Below are 22,630 nucleotides of genomic sequence, written 5' to 3'. Positions count from 1 at the left end.
AAGCCACCTCACCTCCCTGAGTCTCAATGACTTCATCTCTCAACTGGAGATAACACCTATCCTTCAGCACTTTGATGAAGCATAAATGAGATAATGGGGGGCAGCAGAGTAGAATGGCCCAAGTCTGAGGTCAGACTACCTGAGTGTGTGTCCCAGATCCACACTGTGTGAACCCAGATAAATTACTGACCCTCTTGGAGCCTCAGTTTCCTCATCTGCAGAATTGGAAGGCTAATAGACACTAATTCATAGGGTTGTGAAGTTAAAATAAATAGGACATAAAGTACACAATGAACATTAGTTTTTATATTAGAAGAAACTTAGTAAAGCACCAGACAGAGTAGATAATCAAAATTATCAGTTCCTTAAATCTTCCAAATCTGCCTGGTTGACTTTGCTTCTCCATCTTTGGACTCTTGGTTGGTCCTCCCATCTCTGGCTATTAATAGGATTGTACAAACTGGGAGAAACCAATCTGGCAAAGTCCCCCCACAACTAGTCTCCTACAGTAAATCTCCCTGCTTTCCAGTGCCACTCACCCCAAGACGCTTTTTTTAATAACAGTATATGTTCGCTCTGCCCTAGTCGCTGTTCTAAGATTATATATAATACATATACTGACTGTATGTATAGTTGGTACATATAACATGCAGACAGTATATAGAATACATATACCACACACACATCCATATTACCCTCACAGCCCTGTGGAAATAATAAGTACTTTGGTCATCCCCATTTTACAGATGAGAAAACTGTGGCTCTGAGAGGTTAGGTAATTAAATCGTGGAGTCACACAGTTATTAATTAGTGGTGCTGGGACGTGATCCCAGGGATGCCACTTCAGAATCCCACACCTGCTTGTTGTAGCATTCAATGAGGCCAGCGGCCAGGGAAATGGAGAAATGGAGAACAGCAGGTAGGAGACCAAGGCTAGAAATCAGGACATCGGGTTCTCCCTCGGCCCTGGAACCCCGGGACCAGGAGTCCTCTCACCGAACCCTGACCCATGCCCTCTATCCCGCGGGTAGGATACCTGCCTTTGCCCCTGCCCTCTATCCCTCCCCCCGCCGGCGCCTCCTCGCCGGGCGCTCTGGCCTCCGGTGGTAACTCGATCCGCAGCAGGGTTTGGGCCCCGGTTGGCACGTCACCGCTGCGGAGGCACTCGGGCTCCGAAGTACTACACTCTGGTGCGCTCCCTGTCCGCAGTGCCGGCTCCACAGTCTGGCGCAGGGGCGCATGGCGCAGAGGCTGGGTGAGCGAGTACGGGACCCCACCGAGGCCACGGGTCTCTACCGGGCCGTGCTGCTCAGGTCCGGTAAGTGAAGGCAAGGCCTCCCGGCCCCTGCGTCGTGGAGAGCGCGAGAAGGCAGGGCGGGCAGCCCGTCGCCTCCGGGCACCACGGTCTTCCTTCATCGCTCTGCTTTCCTCCTTTTTCATTCTTTTAAATTACTTTTCGGAGTTCATGCGTCATTCCTTCTTTCGCTCCTACAGTCTTCCTACCATTGGGGTAAGGGACCTACCATTAGATATATTGCTTTATTCCAGGGTACGAGCGCACCCCCCCCCGCCCCTCCCCAACACATACACTCACTCGGTTTCTGAACTGTGAAAGCGCGGCAGGGTTCCATCTCCTGGCACGTCCCTTGCGCGCGTAGGCGTTTGTAGGCGTGGGAGAGTGGAAAATGGGTAAGACCGGGGTTGCCCGCAGTGGGGCACGAAGGGGGCACAGATGCATAGCCACTGGTGATGTCCAGCGAGGTATTACATTAGCGGCAGAAAGGGAAGAGAGCAAGTTACAGGAAGGGGAGAAACCATTTTTCTGTGTATATGCATGTAAAGAGAAAAAGATTTAGAGGGAAACACATGGTGGTTATTTTCAAGAACGAGAGTTGGATGACAAGGTGTTTCTTTTTTTTTTTTTCCCTTCCATTTGTCTTTTTTAAAACTTATTTGCAGTAAGCACGTATTACTTTTCTATTCAGAACAATAAGGGATTTTTTTACTTAGGAAAATAAAACAAACATGGCATATAGTCGCTGTAAAAATAATTAGGAAAACCAGAGATGGAGAAAGAAGAAACGGAATGCCCACAGTAAGGGACTGGGGCGGTTGCCTCCGGACTTAGGGCTTTGAAAGAGAGGTTTAGGGAAGGTGAAAATCCTTATCCAGCGTGGTCCCTGCCCGGTGCAGGTACGTGATTAGAAAGTGTCAGCGGACTTGGGCTCACCGGCAGCTATGATCTGCTGTGGGCAAGGAGCCCCCCCAATACACACACACACACCCAGTGGTCCTGCCAGCCGACCCCTGGAGCCAAAGGCACCAGGGTAGCCATTAGCCACTTGTCTGTGCTGGCGGTGCCTGCCCCCACCCCCTGCTCCTCCTCCCTCCCCCTTTCCCTCCTGCCCGACCTCAGTTCTGGGACTGATTGCCTCTCAAATGGGCTCCGCCCTACGGAGATCCCCCACGCGGAGCTACCGCTTGGGAACACTGAAACAACGGTTCTCTTAACTCCAAAAGCAAGAACTGGCCAAGACTTCGGGACTGCCGGCGCCTTCCTGGGGGAGGGTTTTAAATCTGGCTGAGCTGGGGCAGGCTGAAAGGGAATCCAATTTCAAATCCCCGCTCTGGCAGATTTTCCCCCTGCAAAGCACTCCTCCTAAGGGTTCCCACCCAGTTCCTACCCTTTCACAAAGACGAGGAGGGACTATCTAATCTGAAGACGCTGTGTTCCCTCTGACCTGGAGCTACAGCAATGAGCCTTATGCAAAAGGCAACATTTTTCACAGGCAACCTACTCAGAAGAGCAGACATCAGAGTCCGTCCAGGGACCCCATGCTCTTCTGGTATCTGTACCACAGGCAGCTACAAGCCAGGGAGGGGGCAAAGCCCTTGACCAGGGGCCTCGCTCAGGAAGCATTTACTTTGTGCTAGGCACTGCTGGCTCATTCAGTCTTAAGAACCCTACAAGGTCACTGCTAGTTTTCATCCCCATTTAACAGATGGGGAGCCTGAGCTTTAAAGAGCTTAGCAGCTTGCCCATGGTCCCGCTAAGAGAAGCTTCTATCCCACTAACAGTTAGTGCAACCTTGGGCCCATTCATGCCAATGTCTGCACATCTCCTGAGACTAGTAATAATGGCTAATAATGCTGATCGCTTGTTATTGCCACTGGCTTTGCCAAATGCTGTGTATGTCATCTCATCGACATAATTCAGTTATTCCTACCGCCAGTATGTACTGACCACCCCCATGCAAGGTACATGGATATATTCATAAATATAACAGATATGTCCCTCCTCTCAGGGAAGCAAGAAGTACTGACCCATATTTTAAACACTAGGAAATTTAGGCTCAGAATATCACATGACTTGTCTGAAGTCACACAGCCCATCTGGGCAGAGATGAGATTCAAACCCATGGCCAGGGCAGAAGCGCTACTCTGGTTGTCTCACATATAGAAAAGCAAGAAGAGTCAGGGTGAGGATCCACCTGGGCCATTTCGTGAAGAGGCAAGAGCGCCCCTCCTTTAGAAGCCCCCAAGGACAGGGTGTGGAGTCCAATCCAAGATGGTAGCCATCCATCTTCATTTACAGTGGTCTTGAGCCATGCACCAAGTAATAGAACACGTCTAGAAAATTTTTCACCACAGATTTTTTTTTTATTTGACACAGAGAGAGATCACAAGTAGGCAGAAAGGCAGGCAGAGAGAGGGGGGGAAGCAGACTCCCCGCTGAGCAGAGAGCCCAATGTGGGGCTCGATCCCAGGACCCTGCAATCATGACCTGAGCCACCCAGGTTCCCCAACCACAGATTATTTTTAAATATGTAATACTAAAGTATTACATGTTCACCATGAATATTTTGGGAAATTGAGAATAAAGAAGGAGAAGGCTTACCCACAATCCTATAACCCTAAGCACTGCTGGTAACATTTGGGGATGTCTCCTTAAAGTCTTTGCAATGCATAGTTTGCATGTGTGGTTGTGTTTTAGGTTGCTGAGGTTGTATCAACACTAGTCTTTAACCCCGCTCTTTTCACATGGATGAAATTTTTACTGCTTTTAAGTGGGTTATCAAAATAACAGCATCCACTTTGGAGCCCAGACCCTGTGATAGGCAATGTGAAGACATCCCATGTGGTATCTCCTTTATTCCTCAAAAGAATGTCTGCCCCATATCAGAGATGAGGAAATGAGTTGAAGGTCACGTAGGTGTCCAGCAGTGGAGCGACACAAACCACAGTCCATGCTCTTAACCACAGAGCTGGAAGGGTCACCTTTGGGAATAACTCATGCTTGGCCATTCCTGGGAAGCTATCCAGCACTATAGTAAATGTCCCCCAGAGGGGACTTACATTCTACCTGGAGCTCAGGTCAGGTTCCCAGCAGGGAGGCAAGCATCTCTCCACAGCATGGACAGAGGCCACACTCCAGGTGCCCTTGAGCATCAGCAATAGCTAAAAAGGCAGCTCCATCCCTGCTTGCCACACAGGGTTACCTATAAAATACAGGACACCCAGGGGCGCCTGGGTGCCTCAGTAGGGCAAGAGTCAGCAAACCCTGGTTGGCCTGCAACCTATATTTGTAAGCTAGGTTTTCTTGGAATATAACCATGCTCATTCATTTACATAGTATCTCTGGCCGCTTTTGTGGTACAATATTAGAGTTGAGCAGTTGCAACAAAATATATTTTTCTTGGGACCTTTGTGGGGGAAAAAAAAAAAAAAAGGATACTGGGATTGAGCCCTGCATCCGGCTCTCAGCTCAGAGGGGAGCCTGCTTCCCCTTCTCTCTCTGCCTGCCTCTCTGTCTACTTGTGATCTCTGTCAAATAAATACATAGAATCTTTGGGGGGGGGGAATACAGGATACCCAGTTAAATTTGAACCTCAGATACACAACAAATAATACTTTAAGTATAACCCAACTATTGTACGGCTATGCTGGTACTAAAAACGTATTCATTGCTTATCTGAAATTCAGATTTAAATCGAGCATGCTGCATTTTTATTTGTTACATTTGGCAAATAGTCATGCCAGCAGTCATGGAAGTTTGCTTGCCTTGACAAGCTATGGTCTGCCCAGGCTCCTCTCTCTCCTACACACACACACTCCTCTCCCCATCCCTAGCTCTTCTGTCCATCCTTTGCCTAGCTACGAGTTAAAATGTGCTGGGGCTATGGGGCACCCCAGGGTCCCTTAGCAGCCAAGAGACCAGATTCACCAGGCCTCACTGGAGCTGAGTGGAGAGCCAGCTATCGAGAAAAAAAACTTAATTCTTCCACACTCCCTGATAGTTTCCCATTTGCACACTTGAAATCCCTCCACCGGGTAAATTCTTCCTGGTTCAAATCTGTTGTAAAGGCCACTGTCATTGCTTTTGTAATCTCTCCACGGATCCCATGACAAGTTTTTCTGCCAATACAGTTTCTATCCCCTTCCATGTCCTTTCAACTGAGCTTGTTGGGGTGGGGACGAGGTTGGATCCTACGGCTGTTTTGTGGGTGGCTGCTCGGAAACCTCATTGAGGCCTTGGAAAGGGACCCTGGAGATGGAGACTGAACACAGTGCTGAAGAGGAAGTTTTGAGTTGCCATGGGAACCTCTTGTCTGATGTTTGTGCACCCAGAGAAGCTGCTCCAGGCACCTGTGAGCTTGGAAAAAAGGGGAGCAAAAGTGAAAGGAAAGATGTTTTTGGAGGTTGTTTTGTTTTGTTTTGTTTAAGATTTTATTTATTTATTTGACAGAGAGAAATCACAAGTAGATGGAGAGGCAGGCAGAGAGAGAGAGAGGGAAGCAGGCTCCCTGCTGAGCAGAGAGCCCGACGTGGGACTCGATCCCAGGACCCCGAGATCATGACCTGAGCCGAAGGCAGCGGCTTAACCCACTGAACCACCCAGGCGCCCCTGTTTTGTTTTGTTTTAATGCAAGCTGTGGCCGCAGCCCACAGTGGAAGGAGGAATATTCCCCAGCTCCCACTCCCGCCTGTCTCTCCTGGTCTTCAGGAACCCCCTTCCTTTCAGCTCCTCTAAGTTCCCAGGGAAACAAACTTCCAAGGTACAAGAAGGGAGTGTAGGAGGGGTGTACTCAGCCTCTGGGATTCCCCTTCAGTTCTTATGGGGCTGAGCAAGAATTCTGGTCTCCAGGCCCCTGATATCCCAGAGCTCTTCCTTTAGGGACAATGGGGTGGCCTCCAGGGAAAGCTCCACTGACCAAGGCAGGAGGCAGCAACTGGGGCTGAATTCAGCAGTAACCTGGAGTAAACTCCTAAAAGCCTCATTTGGCCGGAAGGCCTCTATTTTCCAATATGCAAAATGGACATGACTGAACCAGATATGAATCGTAACTATCGCTGGTTGGAAAAGGTTGCTCTTTCTCATATTTTTTACAAAGATTTTATTTATTTATTTGACAGACAGAAATCACAAGTAGGCAGAGAGGCAGGCACAGAGCAAGGAGAGGCAGGCTCCCTGCTGAGCAGAAAGTCTGATGCGGGGCTCGATCCCAGGACCCTGAGATCATGACCTGAGCTGAAGGCAGAGGCTTTAACCACCCAGGCATCCCTCTTTCTCATATTTTTAATCTTTATTGTTTCCTGAGAGCAAAAGCCATGTACGCTTGGTCTTGTTCTGTGTTTAAACCACAAACATTACAGAAATTTTGTGACTAAGAAAGGCCTGTAATTTTTTGCTGTAGAATAGTGGTTCTCAAACTCCCAGAGATAAGGAAATGCCGCTGGGGGGGGGGGGGGGAGTTGTTAAAAATCCAGATCTGTGGTCTTGTCCCTCATAAGTTCTAATACAGCAATCCAGGAGCACGGCCCATTTTAGCCCATCTCACAAATGATGGCTAGTCATGACCTCTGAGATACATTGATCTAGAACTGACCACTTTAGCAATTCAGTTTATATGCCTCCAGATTGGTCCTCTATGTTCTGCACATACTATGTTTTGTATCTTGGAAAAAAAAATAATAATAATAAGAGTGTCAATGTCTTTGGTGTCTACAAGTCAATGATAGTTACTGAACTCCTTGGTAGCGGGACAGGAATACTAAGAAGGATAAGGTAAGGCCCCAGCCCTCAGCCTGGCAGTCTGGTGGGTGAGCCTGATGGGTCTGTACACAGGTTGGACAGTGGGAAGAACTTTAAGGGAAGAGGCATAGTGAGTCCCAGCTGCCTGGGGAATATGGCACCCAACGTTGGGGGATGCCTGCCCAGTTCTCCTTGGCTCTCCATTGCTCTGGGGCTGCCATCAGAGTTTTCCAATAAAGAGAATGCAAGATGGGGCTGAAGGTCATTGCTAGTATGGGAACTCTCAGAGTCTGCTCCCCTGGAGGAAGCTGGATTCAGAGGTTCTGTCTTCTGCAGGTGGTGAGCAGAAGCTGTCGGTTCCCCAGGATCCCTCCTATTCCCCCACTGTCAGAAGGCACCCAGGTTGGTTCAGATCAGCCACTGTGGGCCCTGGGAAATGCCCAGAAGAGCCATGTACACAGCAAGACAACATGTGGCAACAAAGAGTGGCTTGACAAGAATTTAAAGGCAGACTTTCATCACCAGAATTTAGTAAAATTAAGCCACAGCAGGACAGGAAGCCTGGGGAGGATACCATTCAAAGTACTTCAAGAGAAGCAGAATTTAGGAAGAAGAGACAAAAAGGAACATGTGCTGTTTCTAGAAAATTGTTCTATATCTAAGAATTTGTGACCCTCTAAGTTTTTTTAAGTGTCCCCAGAATGGCCGGTTTGGTCAAGGCTCCCAGGCCATGTGCGACCTGCCCCCTGAGTCTGTGTTCAGCCCCGTGCCCCAACCTCCCCCTCATGCCAACACTCCAGCCCCGCTGGCCTTCTTCCACCATATCAAACTCACTCCCATCCTGGGGCCTTTCCGCTGGCTCTGCCCACTATCTGGAATGCCCTCGTGTGGGAACAGACAGCACATTGCTGGCTCATTCTCACCACCCAGGCCTCCCTTATTAAAGGTCAGCGTCTCTGTGTCCACCCTTCCTGAGCTCAGCACCCCTCTCCCCCCCCCCCCCAACCTCACCCAGTCTTACTTTCAGCCCAACATTCATCAACGGGTACAAGTTTCTGGTTTGTCTCCCTTCCTGTCTGACTCCCCCACCACCCACCCGTGAATACAGGTTCCCAGAGCCCAAAGCTGTCATTCACACTGTAGCTCCAGCCCTGGCGACAGGGCCAGGAACACAGTAGGTACTCAAGAAATGTCGGCTAAATTAATGATAGAGGCCAAAGGGGGCACACATTGTCTTTTTAATGCCCCGTTCATGTTTGATATACATCCTGGGCCTCATGGCCTTCCAGCCAACCGAGACCCTTCACCAGAGGTGCCGGCCCTGAGGCCCGCTGGGCGGGCTCTAGGGCCTGCTCCCACCCAGAGCCCATCAGCTTCCACCTTCCGCACACTCTGAGCTGGGCGACGTTCCCTTGCTCCTCTCCGAAGTTCGGATGAAGTTCAGAGTGCAGAGTAAGTCAGATGGATGACCAAGGACTGAACCCATGTGGGTTCATCCTCCCTTCCCATCTCAGAGCCGGGTTTCCTCCCAAAGCCCTGGGCACCGCCGGGCCTGGGCCGGATGCTCGGCTCTCCCTCCCCTGGGGAGGCTCTGGAATGCACTCTCGCTGACCCTCCCATTGGAAACAAGGGAAATGCCTCCGTGCGAGCCGCCCAGCTCAGACAAAGCTTGGCATGGTTCTCAGTCCTCCACAATCTGACCAAATAGGTATTTACTTGCGCCTCTCAGGCGTGTGGCTTGGACGCGGCGTTCCACATTGTGGAAGTGGTCGTGCACCAAGTGAAATACCCGTTACTATAGTAACAGTTCCTTTTTATTGATACCAGAATAAACAGGAATGCGGAGCGGCCTCACTCGTTGGCACACGCAGCCGCCTGCCGTCCCCAGGGGTTTAAGAACCGCCCTTCAGAGGCGGCCCTCCTTGCTAGTGTGGGACTTCCCAGCGGAGTGAGGGACCCAGCCACGGCTCCGGCTCCCAAGTTCCCTTCCCAGAGACGCAGCTGAGAAGTAAGACCATTTCTATTCTGTTTCCCTTTGCTGGGGAGGGAGTGGCCGTGGGAGGAGGTGTGAGGGCCCAGGAGCCCCGGCGCAGGCTGTCAGGGGAGCAGAGCTCTTGGAGCTAGGTTCCCTGGGCTCTGTCCCCCACCCAAAACCATTATCATACAGAATAGTGGGCTTAATCCTCATTAGTAGACAGACAACAGGCCAGGCTACCACAAGGTACAAGTCAGAGAACCCAGGTCCTGGCATCAGACAGAGCTCCCAGCTTTGATTCGAGCTCCTTCCTTTACTGGCTGTGTGATCTGGGGAAGTTAAATGATCCCTCAGAGCCTCACTTTTTTCCTCTGTGGAAAGGGGCCGCAACAGTGGCCACCTCCTCAGTCTGTGGTGAGAACTTTCCAAGCTCTGACTGCAAGTGGCTTTGTGCACACCAGGCAGCACACATGCATGGTAACGTGGTAACTGCCTGGTCAGTGTGGCTCTAGCACCTGTCAGCAGAGGCAGGCCTGGGACTGAGCTAGAAATCAGGGGTTCGCTGGGTCACATTTGGGAACAGCTGACAAACCCAGCTGGTTTCCCTTGGCTGTGAGCAGCCCCAAGAGCTCCGTGTCCAGGGGCTTGGATCCCGAGGGGCTCTTAGCTCCGTTGGTGGTAAGTGCCTGCCAGGATTGTTCCCTGGGAGGCGTTATCCCGAGTGGAAGGGCTGGCATCCTGGCGCTGGTGGGCCAGCAGGAGGATCTGCTGATATTCCTTATACCTGCTGACACTTGTTCCTTGCGCCACACTCCGTGCCAGCCTTGTTAAGGGCCTTCCATGTCCAGCTCTGGACTCCGCTATGACATTGAGTCAAACTCCTGAATGCCACCCAGACCATCTCCTCACAAACTGGGAGGTCATGAACCATTTTCCCGTGGGGTGGGGGTGCTGCATCCAAATGGACAAGGAGCTCTGATTCCAGGCAGGGGCCACCAAAAACAGTCTCCAGTCAGTGCAACACCAAAGGGCACTTTCGGGGCACCTGGCTGGCTCAGTCAGTTAGGCGGCTGCCTTGAGCTCGGGTCATGATTCCAGGGTCCTGGGATGGAGCCCCGCATCAGGCTGTCTGCTCAGCAGGGAGCCTGCTTCTCCCTCTTCCTCTGCCCCTCCTCCAGCTTATGCTCTCTCTCTCTCTCTCCCTGTCTCTCAAATAAATAAAGTCTTAAAAGGCGGGGGCACACTCCCTATTGGGAGGAAAAAATGGCAAGAAGAGGCTGGGCTATCCAGCGGCCATGCTTGTCATTTTCATCGAATGCCTCACTCTCTTTTGCCAGTGGTTATTACAAAGCCTCTCTCCTCCTCTACCCTTCTGCTTCTTGAAACGTTGAGTTAAGAAGGTCCCAAGTGCGTCCTGCACCTGCATCTTGAATGGTACTGAGGATCTGGGGTGCAGGGAGGGAGAGCAGGGAAGACTCTGACCAACACCCCAGGGAGGGAGGGCCACCAATTGGTCCCCTCCTAAACAAAGGTCAGCCCCTGGACAGACAAGCTGTGGATTCTGGCTCAAGCCCCCAAGATGGGGAGGGCTGGGCAGGGGCTCCCCAGTGAGTCTGTATTTCCCTTGGGCTAGAAGTTCTCCAGCTGCCAAGCCTCATCTACAAAACAGGCACAATAAAACAGTACTGCCAACAGCCTCCAGGACAATCGTGAGATCCAGATGTAGGTGAGTGAGCCTCTGCCAAATGCTGAATGCTGAATGCTACCACAGGTCCCCTCAGGAAAGGAGGAAAGTTTGCCTTCTGAGCGCATCCCTGTGCCAGGCACTGGACTAGCAACATCATGTACATTTGATCATGTCACCCTCTAAACAGCCCCATGAGTAGGTATGGCCATTATTTCCATTGAACAGAGGCTCAGAGAGGTGAAGCTATTCGCCCAAGTTCACACAGCTAGTAAGGAGTAACCCACCATGATTGAAACCCAGTTTGTCTCCTCCAAAATTTTTGCCTTAACCTTGCGACTTGACTGGCTCTTGTGTCATGTGTTCTAACTGATGCCACCACACCAAAGACAGAACCAGAGCCACCATGGCAAAGAGGCAGATGAAGGGGACATTAAGCCCTTAGGCATCTCAGGATCCACTGGGACCTGGGTCCCCGCCACCGCCCTAACATCAGCCACGCATGCCCCAGCAGCTGGCGGGCTCCTCCTGGGAGCAGTTAGTGACCCCAGCTGAGCCTTGCCTGGTGTGGGGCTGGTGTCTGCAAAGCCCCTCAGAAGAATCTGTGGGACCTCTTGGGTTATCAGCAGAAACAGGGAAGAACCAAGGAACAAGCTCCCAATCTCTCTCCTGACATTTTACTACCAACCCCACCCTGCCCCCAAAGAGGAATAAAGGAGGAGGGTCCTCAAGGTTAAGACCCATCCAAGTTCACCCAGTAGCTAAGAACTATGACCTCAACTACACTGCCCACCATAACCAGGTCAATCAGTCAGCTGAAATCACTCAGGCTAAAGCAAAGAAGATTGATTTTTTTTTTTTTTAATAACTCCATGATTTACAAAGCTGCCTGACTATTGGAATCTTTCAGGGAGCTTTTTAAAATCCCAAAAGCCAGGCTGCCCTCCCAGGCCAATGACATCAGAATCCCTGGGGTGCCACTCAGGCATTGGTATTTTTAAAACTTCCTCTGCTGATGCCAATATGTAGCCAGGGTTAAGGGGCACTGATTAAATCAGTGCGGTTTTTAAAGACACAGGAGTTTTTAAAGAAAGCTCCATCCAGCCTCTGCCTTTGGCTCAGGTCATGATCCCAGGGTCCTGGGATCGAGCCCACATCGGGCTCTCTGCTCAGCATGGATCCTGCTTCCTCCTCTCTCTCTCTGCCTACTTCTCTGCCTACTTGTGATCTCCATCTGTCAAATAAATAAATAAAATCTAGAAAGAAAGAAAGAAAGAAAGAAAGAAAGAAAGAAAGAAAGAAAGAAAGAGGAAGAAAGGAAGGAAGGAAGGAAGGAAGGAAGAAAGAAAGAAAGAAAGAAAGAAAGAAAGAAAGAAAGAAAAAGAAACGAAAGCTCCATCCAAGACTAGGGCTGGGATTTATTAGTAATTGTTAAAAACAGCTAATTGGGTGACCACACCGTGCAATTCCAGGAGCTCCACTCATCGTTTAATTTACAGGAGTGAGGCCCTAGGGTTGTACAGTGCACAACCTGCCTTGCTGTATTTGGCTGCCCAGATATTTAGCACCACTGAGTCTTCAACTCTGTGCTAGGCGTTTGCCAAGCACTAAGCAAGCATCCCCTTGTTTATTTTGCAAGAACCCTTGTGAAGAAGGATGCTGAACAAGAGCAGCTGTTGGACCTTTGCGACTCTGCTGTTCTAGCGGAAAGCAGCCATGTAGACAGTAAGTAATGAGTGGGCATGGCTGTGTTCCAAAGCAGTTGAATTTGGTCCAAAGGTTTAGTTTGTGGACTCTTGCTGCGGAGCAGAGGTAAACTTGCCCAAGGCTAAGAAGGGGCACAGCCAACATTCAAATCCAGATCAAGGAGGCTTCTGTGTCTATACACCTAAGCTTCATTCTGCCTTTAACTCCTCCTCCATTGGCCTGTTCCTCTTCTCTGCTCGCTCCTCCTTCCGGCATTCATTTTTGTCTCTTCAGAGGCAACCTCACACTGTGCCCCCATCATGGCCACTTTCCTGAAGGTCTCTGATCTCTCAGGACCCCCCAGCTGCCTGAGGGACTTAGCCAGGGCAGCCCCGGGATCAGATTCCCCCCTTCCCTCCTCTGCCCAGGAGGACCACCTGCCCCCAGGCCCCCCACACTACCCATGGAAGCCCGGGTTTAGCATCTGGGCTGGCCCCTGTCCTTCCAGCACCTACATGAGGCTCTTCTACACGGGGGGCCTCTTTTAATTAAACTAAAAGGCAGGGAAGCTGGCTTAGTGGCTGAGCCCTGGAGGACCCCCACACGCGTGTCCACAGATCTCACACGTGTCATTTCTAGAGCTGGCAAAGGCAGCAGTTTTCCCAGCCTGCAGTTTTGGTCTGAAGAACCAGCCACATCGTTCAGGATCCCTGCCTGAACCACCACACCACCCTGGCCTCAAGAGGACCACCTCCCCCTCCCCCACCCCAGCTACATGCTGATTTCTTTTTTTTTTTAAGATTTTATTTATTTATTTGACAGACAGAGATCACAAGCAGGCAGAGAGGCAGGTGGGGGGCGAGGGTGGGAAGCAGGCTCCCTGTTGAGCAGAAAAGCCAATGCGGGGCTCCTTCGCAGGACCCTAAGATCATGACCTGAGCCAAAGGCAGAGGCTTTAACCCACTGAGCCCCTCTGATTTCATTTTTAAAACAAAATAAAGAGGCCTGGAGCCAGAGCTGATCACTGGTCGGGCCTAGGTGCAGGACTGGCTGAAAACATACGGGGTCCCTCTTCCAGGCAGGACACTGGGGAAAGGGTCCTGTCGCTGCGGTGGGGCCCGGCCCCCGGCAGGCAACCCATTGGCTGGCTGGTGACCTATGGGGTGAAGAGTCTCCGCCTGGCCAATCAGATGTTCTTCCTCTGGAATTTAACAGGCTGGAGAGACAAGTGCCCAGTGGAAATCAAAGAAACCAAAGTCCTATAAGAATTTCCCAAAACCTGCTGACAGTTTTTCCACACACACCAGAGAGAATGGCCTTTTTAAAAATCGAATGAGACGCACTCTTTCCCCGACTTGAACCCACCAGTCCACCCTCACACCAACCACTCTCCCTGTCCCTCACTCACGCCACTCCAGACACACTACGCTTTTTTGTTCCCTGAACAGACCAAGCTTGTTCAAGGTACATGACTCACACAGGCTGTTCCTTCCCTCTGCCCCAAACAGCCTCTCTCCTCCTTCTCAGTCCTCAGGTCTGAAATGTCACGTCCTCAGAGAGACCCTCCCAGTGCACCTGGCTGAAGATGGGTCCTCCTGTTAGTCTCTATCCCAGACCGCTGGTTCCTTCAGTGGGCTCCCGGCAATTTGCAATCATTTGTTTTGATTGGTGTGTGTCCATGTTTACTGTCTGCCTCCCTAACAGAATGTCAGCTCTGTGAGAGCAGGAACCTTTGTTTGCTTAGCTCACCTCTGTGTGTCTAGTGTCCACCACAAAATGTGGCAAACCGTAGGAACTAAAAACAGATTGTAGAATGAATGAAAAATTTTATTGTGTATGTTCTGAATGGTCATTCCTGTTATGCAGACACTCTCAACTTTTGTGTACTTACTTTGTATCTGGCCACATTATTGAATTCTCTCATTCATCCCAAATGTTTTAATGTTAATCCACTTGGGAATTCTCGGTATGTCGTGGTATCTTAAGCCAATCATTTCTGCCTTCTCCTTTCCTAAACTTACACAATTTGTTTCCTGCCTTGTGGCTTTGGTAATGTACAATACAGTTAGTTATTCCAAAGATGGTGTGACTGATGAAAATTACAATTTCTGGAAGGTTTGGGATAGAAAAGGACAATAGGCAGGATCAACAGCCAAGGAGCTATGGCAGCTATTTAAGTGTGGTGTGGATAGGATGAGTAGAGAGGATGGCTGAAAACCGATCAAAGGTTTGGTAGGACATGGTCATGAGACTCGGCAGCAAAAGGGAGAAAAAATCCCCAAACGCCAGTCTGAATCAGGGATCTAATGCATTGGCTCCCAGACAACATAAGCCCACAGACTAAGAAAATATCCATATTTTAGGGGTGCCTGTCTGGCTCAGTCGGTAGAGCATGCTACTATCCATCTGGAGGTCATGAGCTCAAGCCCTACATTAGCTGTAGCGTTTACTGAGAGAAAAAAAAAAAATAAAGGAAAATGCCCACATTTTTAAAAGATGAGGGAGCTAAGTTTTGTCAACTGCCCATTTTCAGCTATCAAATACTACCACAATCTTTAAAAACCAAAGAGCTGGGAAGGATAGAACCTGAAAACAAACAGCCTTATGAAGAAAGTGAAGAAAGGCGAGTAATTAGAATTTTCATTTTAGAGACAGTTCTGAGAACGTGAATTCGAGAAAAAAATTAGCAGATATGTTTTAAGCTCTGACACTTCATCTGGCTACTTCCAAAATATCTTGTAATAATTAACACTCTTTCCAGTTTACACAGCACCTTTACAAATGTGATCTCACTTAATTCTCCAAACAGCACCCTGCAATGGGTAATAATAGAAATGCCAGTGGGCCACCATTTGCAAAACATAATCTCCTCTTTGATGCCGACCCCCTTCTCCTGCATTTTCCAGCCCCACTGAGCTATTACCTACACCCAGGTGTTTGCACACACCACCATGCCTAGCTAGTTTACTTGGAGAACTCCTGTTTACGCCAGTGCTCGGCTTAGAGGAGAAGCTCAACCTCAGAAAGGCAGGATTCATGAAGGGAGAACCAGTGCCTCAGTTTTCACTTGAATTACTAAAAGAAGCTGATGGCCAGGCTGTGTCATCCCCCGGGAGAGTTTTTCTGCAGAAGTCTTCCTTTCTCTGTCCGTCTCTGTCATCTCTGTCATCTCTCTCATCTCTTTCTTTCTCTCTCTCTCTCTCTCTCTCTCTGACACACACACACACACACACACACACACACACACACACACACGTTTGCTTTGGGGCACTGCAAGGATATAAAGCCAGCTTGTAGGAGGGAGCCCTTCTGCCTGAATTTCTACTTAAGTAAACTGACAAATTCCGAGCTTCTGTGGTGGAAGTGAAGCCATCAAGAAGCCAGCCATCTGCATCAAAGATGACAGCCATTGGGCACCTGGGTGGGTTAAGCCGCTGCCTTCGGCTCAGGTCATGATCTCAGGGTCCTGGGATCGAGTCCCGCATCGGGCTCTCTGCTCAGCAGGGAGCCTGCTTCCCTCTCTCTCTCTCTCTCTCTGCCTCCCTCTCAGTGTACTTGTGATTTCTCTCTGTCAAATAAATAAATAAAATCTTTAAAAAAAAAAAAAAAAGATGACAGCCATCACTTTGTAATTAGACACATAGCCATTCCGGGATTTCCTGCTCTCCTCTTTGATCTGGAGAAACTGAAAAGCTGGATGCTTCCACAGAGAATTTGGAATGAAGGAGAGGGAAACGGGACAATAGGGGGTGAAGTCTCCTTTTGATCACTACGTTCATCCACATTTAACAAACGCAAACTTGTTCTTTTTAAGTATCTTTTTTTTTCTGATTAGAGCTCACTGAAAAACAAAAAACTCAAACATAATTCTTTTTGTAGGATATTATTTTCTACAAAGTCAGGCCAAAAACATATGCATGCGTCCACCCCAGTATCATTTCATCCCCACACCGCGCTTTACAAACAGATCTCCAATCCTTACAACAACCCTGGGCGCAGGTTCAATTATTTCCGTCTCACAAATGAGGAGACCAGAAGCTCAGAAGCTCAGACGCTCAGCCCAGGGCTTCCCAGCGACAGATGGCCAAAGTCCGTCTAACATCGAGAGGCTTCAGCTGTGCCCCACGGGGGTGGGTGAGACTGTGGACCCCGCTCTGACCAACCCCCACCCCTACCTGTCTCTACAGCCTCGATGTACTCAGAGATCCAGAGGGAGCGGGCAGACATCGGAGGCCTGATGGCCCGGCCCGAATACAGAGAATGGAACCCAGAGCTCATCAAGCCCAAGAAGCTGCTGAACCCCGTGAAGGCCTCCCGGAGCCACCAGGAGCTGCACCGAGAGCTGCTCATGAACCACAGAAGGTGGGAACAGAGCTCAGTTGCCTCCTCCTGGCAAGCATGTCCTGAGGCCTGCTGGGCCTCGCAGAGGCACGCCTTGTGGAAGGCAGGGCTGATGGTCATGCTGGCTCTCCCGGAGGCTGAGGAGAGCTGAGGGTACCACACATAGTCACCCACAGAAACTGTGAAGGCTTAGTTCCCAGTCGTCCCCCAAGAGCCCTGCTCTCCCTCCCAGCTACCTACTCATGCCTGTCCTCCACATACATTTACTGAGTACCTACTATGTGCCAGGCATGGTATCCAGACCTGAGGTACAAGAAGGAATGGGACCCAGTTCCTGCCCTCACAATGGGGATGTATGCATAACCACAGGCTAGGAGGAGGCCCTAAATGGGCCGAGGAGCTCAGAGGACACACCTGGGAGTGGTCCAAGGTGACCTCCCGCAGGAGAGGATGCCTCAGCTGACGCCTGAAGGGTGGGCTGGAGTCAGCCAGACTAGGAGGTGGGCATCAGCTGGTGGAAAGCAAGTGTGTTCCCAGCAAATGGAAGAGCATGTGCGAAGAGACAGGAAACACAAGTAGCTCAGGGTGTTGGCAGCATTGACTTTGAGGTTGGCCAGAGATGTGCTGACCTGGAAAAGCAGGGATGTCACAGTCACGAGAAGGTGGTAGGAGGGAGGGGCATACGGGAAGCAGCAAGGCCAGGGATGCAATGAAAGAGACAGGCTTGAGGTGGCAGGGCTGGGATTCAGTAACCGAGGGAATGTGGAGGCGGCCTGGGAAATACCTCCCAGCTGGCTAGCACCAAGAGGAAGGCGGCGGCGCCTCTGCAGCTCCCTCTACTGGCATATTCTGGTATTGGCACGGGCTAGGATTCTCCTATTTTCCGCTCTGTTCAAGACCTTCCAGCAGGTGTCATTTTCTATCTTCGGTGGGTTCTTTTTTGTTTTGCTTAGTATATCATGTGTATTTTCTCCGAATGTGTTTTAGAGTCATCCCTTTTCACGTCAAAAAACAACACCACCATAGAACAAACAAAAGCCTAAAGACAAATCAGGGAAACACTTGCAATATAAAACACACATAAAAATGTATACCTATCACTTATAATTCCATATGGGAAAAAATAAACAAAGAGAGTTATAGTTAGTTCACAAAAGAAGAAATGCAAATGATGGGTGCACATCTCAAAGGCTGCTGTTCCCATGTAACTAAGAATTAGCGAAACACACATGAATACCAGATATCATTCCTTGCCCAGCAAATGCTCAAATACAAAAAGACTGAACAGTGACGGTGGGGAGAAATAGATGCTCTTGTACAATGACGACAAAGTATAAATTGGAGAGCCTTTTCTAAGGGACAGATGGAAATATGTGTCCAAAATCTTTACAAAGAGCCTGACCCAGCAAATCCACCTCTAGAAACTGACCCTGGCACATAACCAGAAATGACATACCACCTGGTCTCTGCCATCAGACAACCTGGGTACAAATCCTCGCTCAGCCCCTTCGCAGCTGTGACTTGGACTGGACTGGTGTCTTCAGTTCTAGGAGCCTCATTTCCTGGCTCCCTATAAGGGGACAGGAATGAGACCCCCTCCTGGAGCTGCCCACGGCGAGGGGTTGGGGGTGTAGGACACGATGGTGTAGGTTGGTGTCACTATGGGGTGCAGCCTTGAGCCTGGGGTGGGGGGACACTGGGCACTCCTGATGGCTCCCCCTCCCCAGGGGCCTGGGTGTGGACAGCAAGCCAGAGCTGCAGCGGGTCCTGGAGCACCGCAGGCGGAACCAGCTCATCAAGAAGAAGAAGGAAGAGCTGGAGGCCAAGCGGCTGCAGTGCCCCTTTGAGCAGGAGCTGCTGAGACGGCAGCAGAGGCTGAACCAGGTGGGTGAGAGCACCCAGCCCTGGCCCCAGCCCCTTCCAGGACTATCTCCCCGGCCTGGGGTGGGGGGAGGGAGGGCTGCACTTGGCCACTGCTGGCAAGAGGGACAAGGTGATGCCATATGAGGCTTCAACCAGCACTCCACCACCAGCCTAAGTCCTCACGCTGCCACTCACTCGACTATGTGACTTTGAGCTGGTGGCCTCCCCTCTCTGAACCTCAGTTCCCTCATCGGCCCAACCTATTGCATGCTGATCCTGATTTCATTCTCGCTACAGCCCTATGAACCAGATGGCGTTCCCATTCTAGAGATGAGGAACCTGAGGCCCCAGCCAAGGCAAGCGATCCACTACAGCTTCACAAGGAAAAATTTGTCTCATGCTGTCACCCCAGCTACCAGGCTGCTGGCAAAGCTGATCCCCTGTTCTGTTTCCCCTAGAGAGGATCCATGGTCCAAACACTGTGGTTTGGGGAAGAGGAGCTCCCCCTAGCCAGCCCCGACCCCCGCCCCCCACTTTACACCTCTGCTTTGTCTCTCCTTTAGCTGGAAAAACCACCAGAAAAGGAAGAAGACCATGCCCCCGAGTTTATGAAAGTCAGGGAGAACCTGCGGAGAATCGCAACGCTCACCAGCGAAGAGAGAGCTCTGTAGAGGGGGCTGTTGACGCTCCAGCCCCCCCGCCAAGCCCGCCTGCAGCCCTTCCGCACCTGCCAGCCCCGGGCCCCCAGCCTGGGGCCATCTGCAATGATGTTCACGCTTGCTCTTGTGAAAATGCCCCAGAGAGCCTGGGCCCTCCTTCCCACCCCTAAAGAAGCCGGGGGGGGGGGGGGGGGGGGGGGGGGGGGGGGGGGGGGGGGGCTAAGCTCCCTGGCTTTTCCTTCTGAGCACTCACCGCTTCTGCTCCAAAAGGAAGCTGTTGCCGAGAAAACTTTCCCAAGGCACCTCTCCCGGAAGCTCTGTTGAGATTCTCCTGGCAGAACTGGGAAGGATTGAGAGGCCCCTCTTTGGCCTGACCAGCCCTCCATCTTGCCCAGGCCCCACGGGCCCCTGCTTCTCTGGACAGCCCAGCTCCCTGCTCTCCGAAAGCTTCCCTGACTGTGGTTTCCCCTGCGGTCAGGTGGGGGGCATTGAAGTAGAGCCTCTCAGAACACCTGCCCTGAAAGCCAGTTGAGGGGAATATGGTTCAAGTGCAGCTGTCCTTGGGGAGGAAGGGCAGGGCAGCTCCAAAGGCAAGCCGCCAGGTTGCAAGGGTACTGACAAGGAAAACTTCTCAGTTTGCCAGCTTCCCCCACACCCAGGCGCTTGCTTTCTCCCCTCTGGGGCCTCCCTGTCTGGGCCTGGTAACCACACCTAACCAGGGCTGCGGCCTTCCTGCTCCCCAAAGTCTAGAACAGTGCTTCTCACACTTGCTTGTGCCTATAAATCACTGGGGGTCGTGTTACAGGACAGCTTGTGGTTCAGGAGATCTGGGCTGGGGACTGAGAGTCTGCGTTTCCAAACAGCTCCTGGGCTGGGGCTCTCACCACCACCCTGTAAGCAGCCAGGGACAGTAAATACTGGAAACTCATCCCTGAAGCCACCTCTGCCCTGAAGGGGTTCCCCGCTCTGCCCCTGCAGCCCCAAGGGCTCTCGAATATCCATCCCATTCCAGGGTCGCCAGACCTGGGAAGACATTTGCCCAGCAAATTATGTTCATTTCATAATTGCCATTGTCACTGGAGAGGTCTATCATTGCCAATCTGCATTTTCTTACCCCACTGTTCTGATGCAATTCTAGCAAAAAAAAAAAAAAAAAAAAATATTTTCCCTTTTCCCGAAGTCTATGGAGAACAAATATACAGTGATTTCCATGGGTTTCTGGAAATACGAACGGTGGTTCATAGGCTCCTTTGAGTCCCCATTTCCAGTTCCTGCACCGGCTCCCTGCTTGGTTTCCACCACCTGAGCTCCAGTGACGTCTCTCATTCTTCCTCAAAACCCTCCCCACGCGAGACCACGTGTGTCAACCTTCTGCTTCTAGCCCACTGTTAATGATTTAGAGAAGAAACCAGGCCAGTTTCTTCCCTGCCCCGTGAGGGATAAAATCCCTGCCCTCTGGCCTTGCAACCCCTTCATTTAAGGGGATAGGGCAGTGCTAGAAAAGCATTTCCTTCCACGGCCTCTCCCCGCCAAAAACGGCCAGAAAAGGCTGCTGCTGGAACGCTATTTTATTCTCGGACCAAACGTGGGACGTTCAGCAGGAAAGGGGTCATCCTGGTCTCAACCCCTAACTGAGTGGTTTGAGGTTGACCAAGACGGTGCCCTTTTCCTGGGTGGGGTGCCCACCAGTGTAAATAGACATGCTGCCTGCCGGGGTGTGTGTGTGTGTGTGTGTATGCAAGCCAGGCTCTAAAAGGCTCGAGACTCTGTCTTAGTGAGAACGTGGTCATGGTATTTTCATGTCTGCCTCTTGAGAGCAAGTGTAAAGCACAATCCCCAAATAAAGACCACCATTTCACCAAAGACATCTCCCCCTGAGGTCTGTGTGTTGCTCAGACATATGACAAGAAGCAGGACAGAGCATCTGGGATGGAGCAAGCCCCTCGGAGAGGATGGCTCGGATTCCACTCAGTGCTCCCCAGAGGTGCTCTGTGGAAGCGGCAAGCCACGGAGATGAAACTTCACATCATCCAGTGGGGCCTCGGCAGCCACCCACATCTACGCCCCTTCTCTCTAGCTGCCTCCCACTGTGGAGGTTATAAATCCCAACTCCCACTGTTCCAGATTCCTTTGCAGCTTGGGGGGACATATGAACAGGTATGGCCAGTGAAATTTAAGAGGAACTGTACAGGGGCTTTTGGGAGAGTTTATGCTTTTCTGCTAAAAGAGGCAGACATGCGTAACACCTCCCTGGCCCTCCATTCTTCCTGCCTTGATGGAAGATGTGATGCCTGGAGCCACAACAGGCATTTTGCCACCATGAGGAAAAGCCAAGAGAATCTCGGAGCGCTGACCCTGTCATCATTTGACCAAGCCAATGCCAGCAGCCATCCTCCTCCAGAATTCTTCCAAATAAAAAAGAAATCCCTCTTTGTTTGAGCCATTGTTGGTCAGTCTCTGTTACTTGCAACCAGAGTATTCCTGACACAGAAGGCCAGTCCTGATTCCTAGAATAACCACCAGACTGTACTGAAAATCCAGATTCCTCTTTCCCATTAGAAACCAAGTGGAGGAGCAGGGTGCCTGGGTGGCTCAGTGGGTTAAAGCCTCTGCCTTCGGCTCAGGTCATGATCTCAGGGGCCTGGGATAGAGCCCCACATTGGGCTCTCTGCTCAGCAGGGAGCCTGCTAGCCTGCTTCCCCCCCTGTCTCTGCCTGCCTCTCCACCTACTTGTGATCTCTCTCTCTCTGCCCAATAAATAAATAAATAAATAAAATCTTTAAAGAAAAAAAAAAGTTAAAAGAAAAAAAAAAACAAGTGGAGGGGCACCTGGGTGGCTTAGTCGGTTAAGTATCATCTGACTTGTGATTTCAGCTCAGGTTATCATCTCAGGGTCATGGGATCGAGCCCCATACTGGGCCCCACACTCGGTAGGGGGTCTGCTTGAAGATTCTCTCTCTCTCCCTCCACCCCTCCCAGACCCCTCACACACACACACACACACACACACACACACACACATATGCTCTCTCTCAAATAAATACATAAATCTTAAAAATAATTTTTTTTTTAAAAAAGAACGAAACTAGTTGGATTCGGATCGCCAGCAGCAATGCCTGCGATCTGTTTCTCCGCCTCTTCTCCACACAGCCCACACACCAGTCTGGTATCTGGGCACCCTTACTTCGCACAGCATTTAGTACGGATTTGCTGAGGGCCTGCTCGGTGCCAGGAAGCACGCTGTGTGCTGGGGGCACAGTCGGAAACAAAACGATGAGATCATTGCCGTGGCCTCCTCCTCGCTGGTCTCCCCGCTTCTGCCCTGCCCCCTATGGCCTATTCTCCATGGAGCAGCCAAAACAAGCCTGTGAACATCGAAGACGGGTCTT

General features: G+C 50.8%; 1 protein-coding gene across 2 annotated transcripts; it reads left to right on the top strand.

The window, feature by feature from the left end:
• Positions 1–1,145: 1,145 nt before the first annotated feature.
• On the top strand, positions 1,146–21,471 carry FAM107A (family with sequence similarity 107 member A). Of its 2 annotated transcripts, none has more exons than XM_032323871.1 (4): positions 1,146–1,318; positions 16,566–16,740; positions 18,447–18,603; positions 19,146–21,471. In XM_032323871.1, exons 1-4 carry the CDS (start codon positions 1,240–1,242, stop codon positions 19,251–19,253), a joined length of 519 nt encoding a protein of 172 aa, XP_032179762.1. In that variant the 5' UTR covers positions 1,146–1,239; the 3' UTR covers positions 19,254–21,471. The 2 variants fall into 2 exon arrangements, with proteins under 2 accessions (XP_032179762.1, XP_032179772.1); XM_032323881.1 differs by lacking the exon at positions 1,146–1,318 and adding an exon at positions 8,869–9,041.
• Positions 21,472–22,630: the final 1,159 nt, after the last annotated feature.

The sequence above is a fragment of the Mustela erminea genome, chromosome 1, assembly GCF_009829155.1.
Source record: "Mustela erminea isolate mMusErm1 chromosome 1, mMusErm1.Pri, whole genome shotgun sequence".
Classification (NCBI taxonomy): domain Eukaryota; kingdom Metazoa; phylum Chordata; class Mammalia; order Carnivora; family Mustelidae; genus Mustela; species Mustela erminea.
Note: the sequence above shows the minus strand (reverse complement) of the source record. Positions and strands in the feature narration are given on the sequence as shown.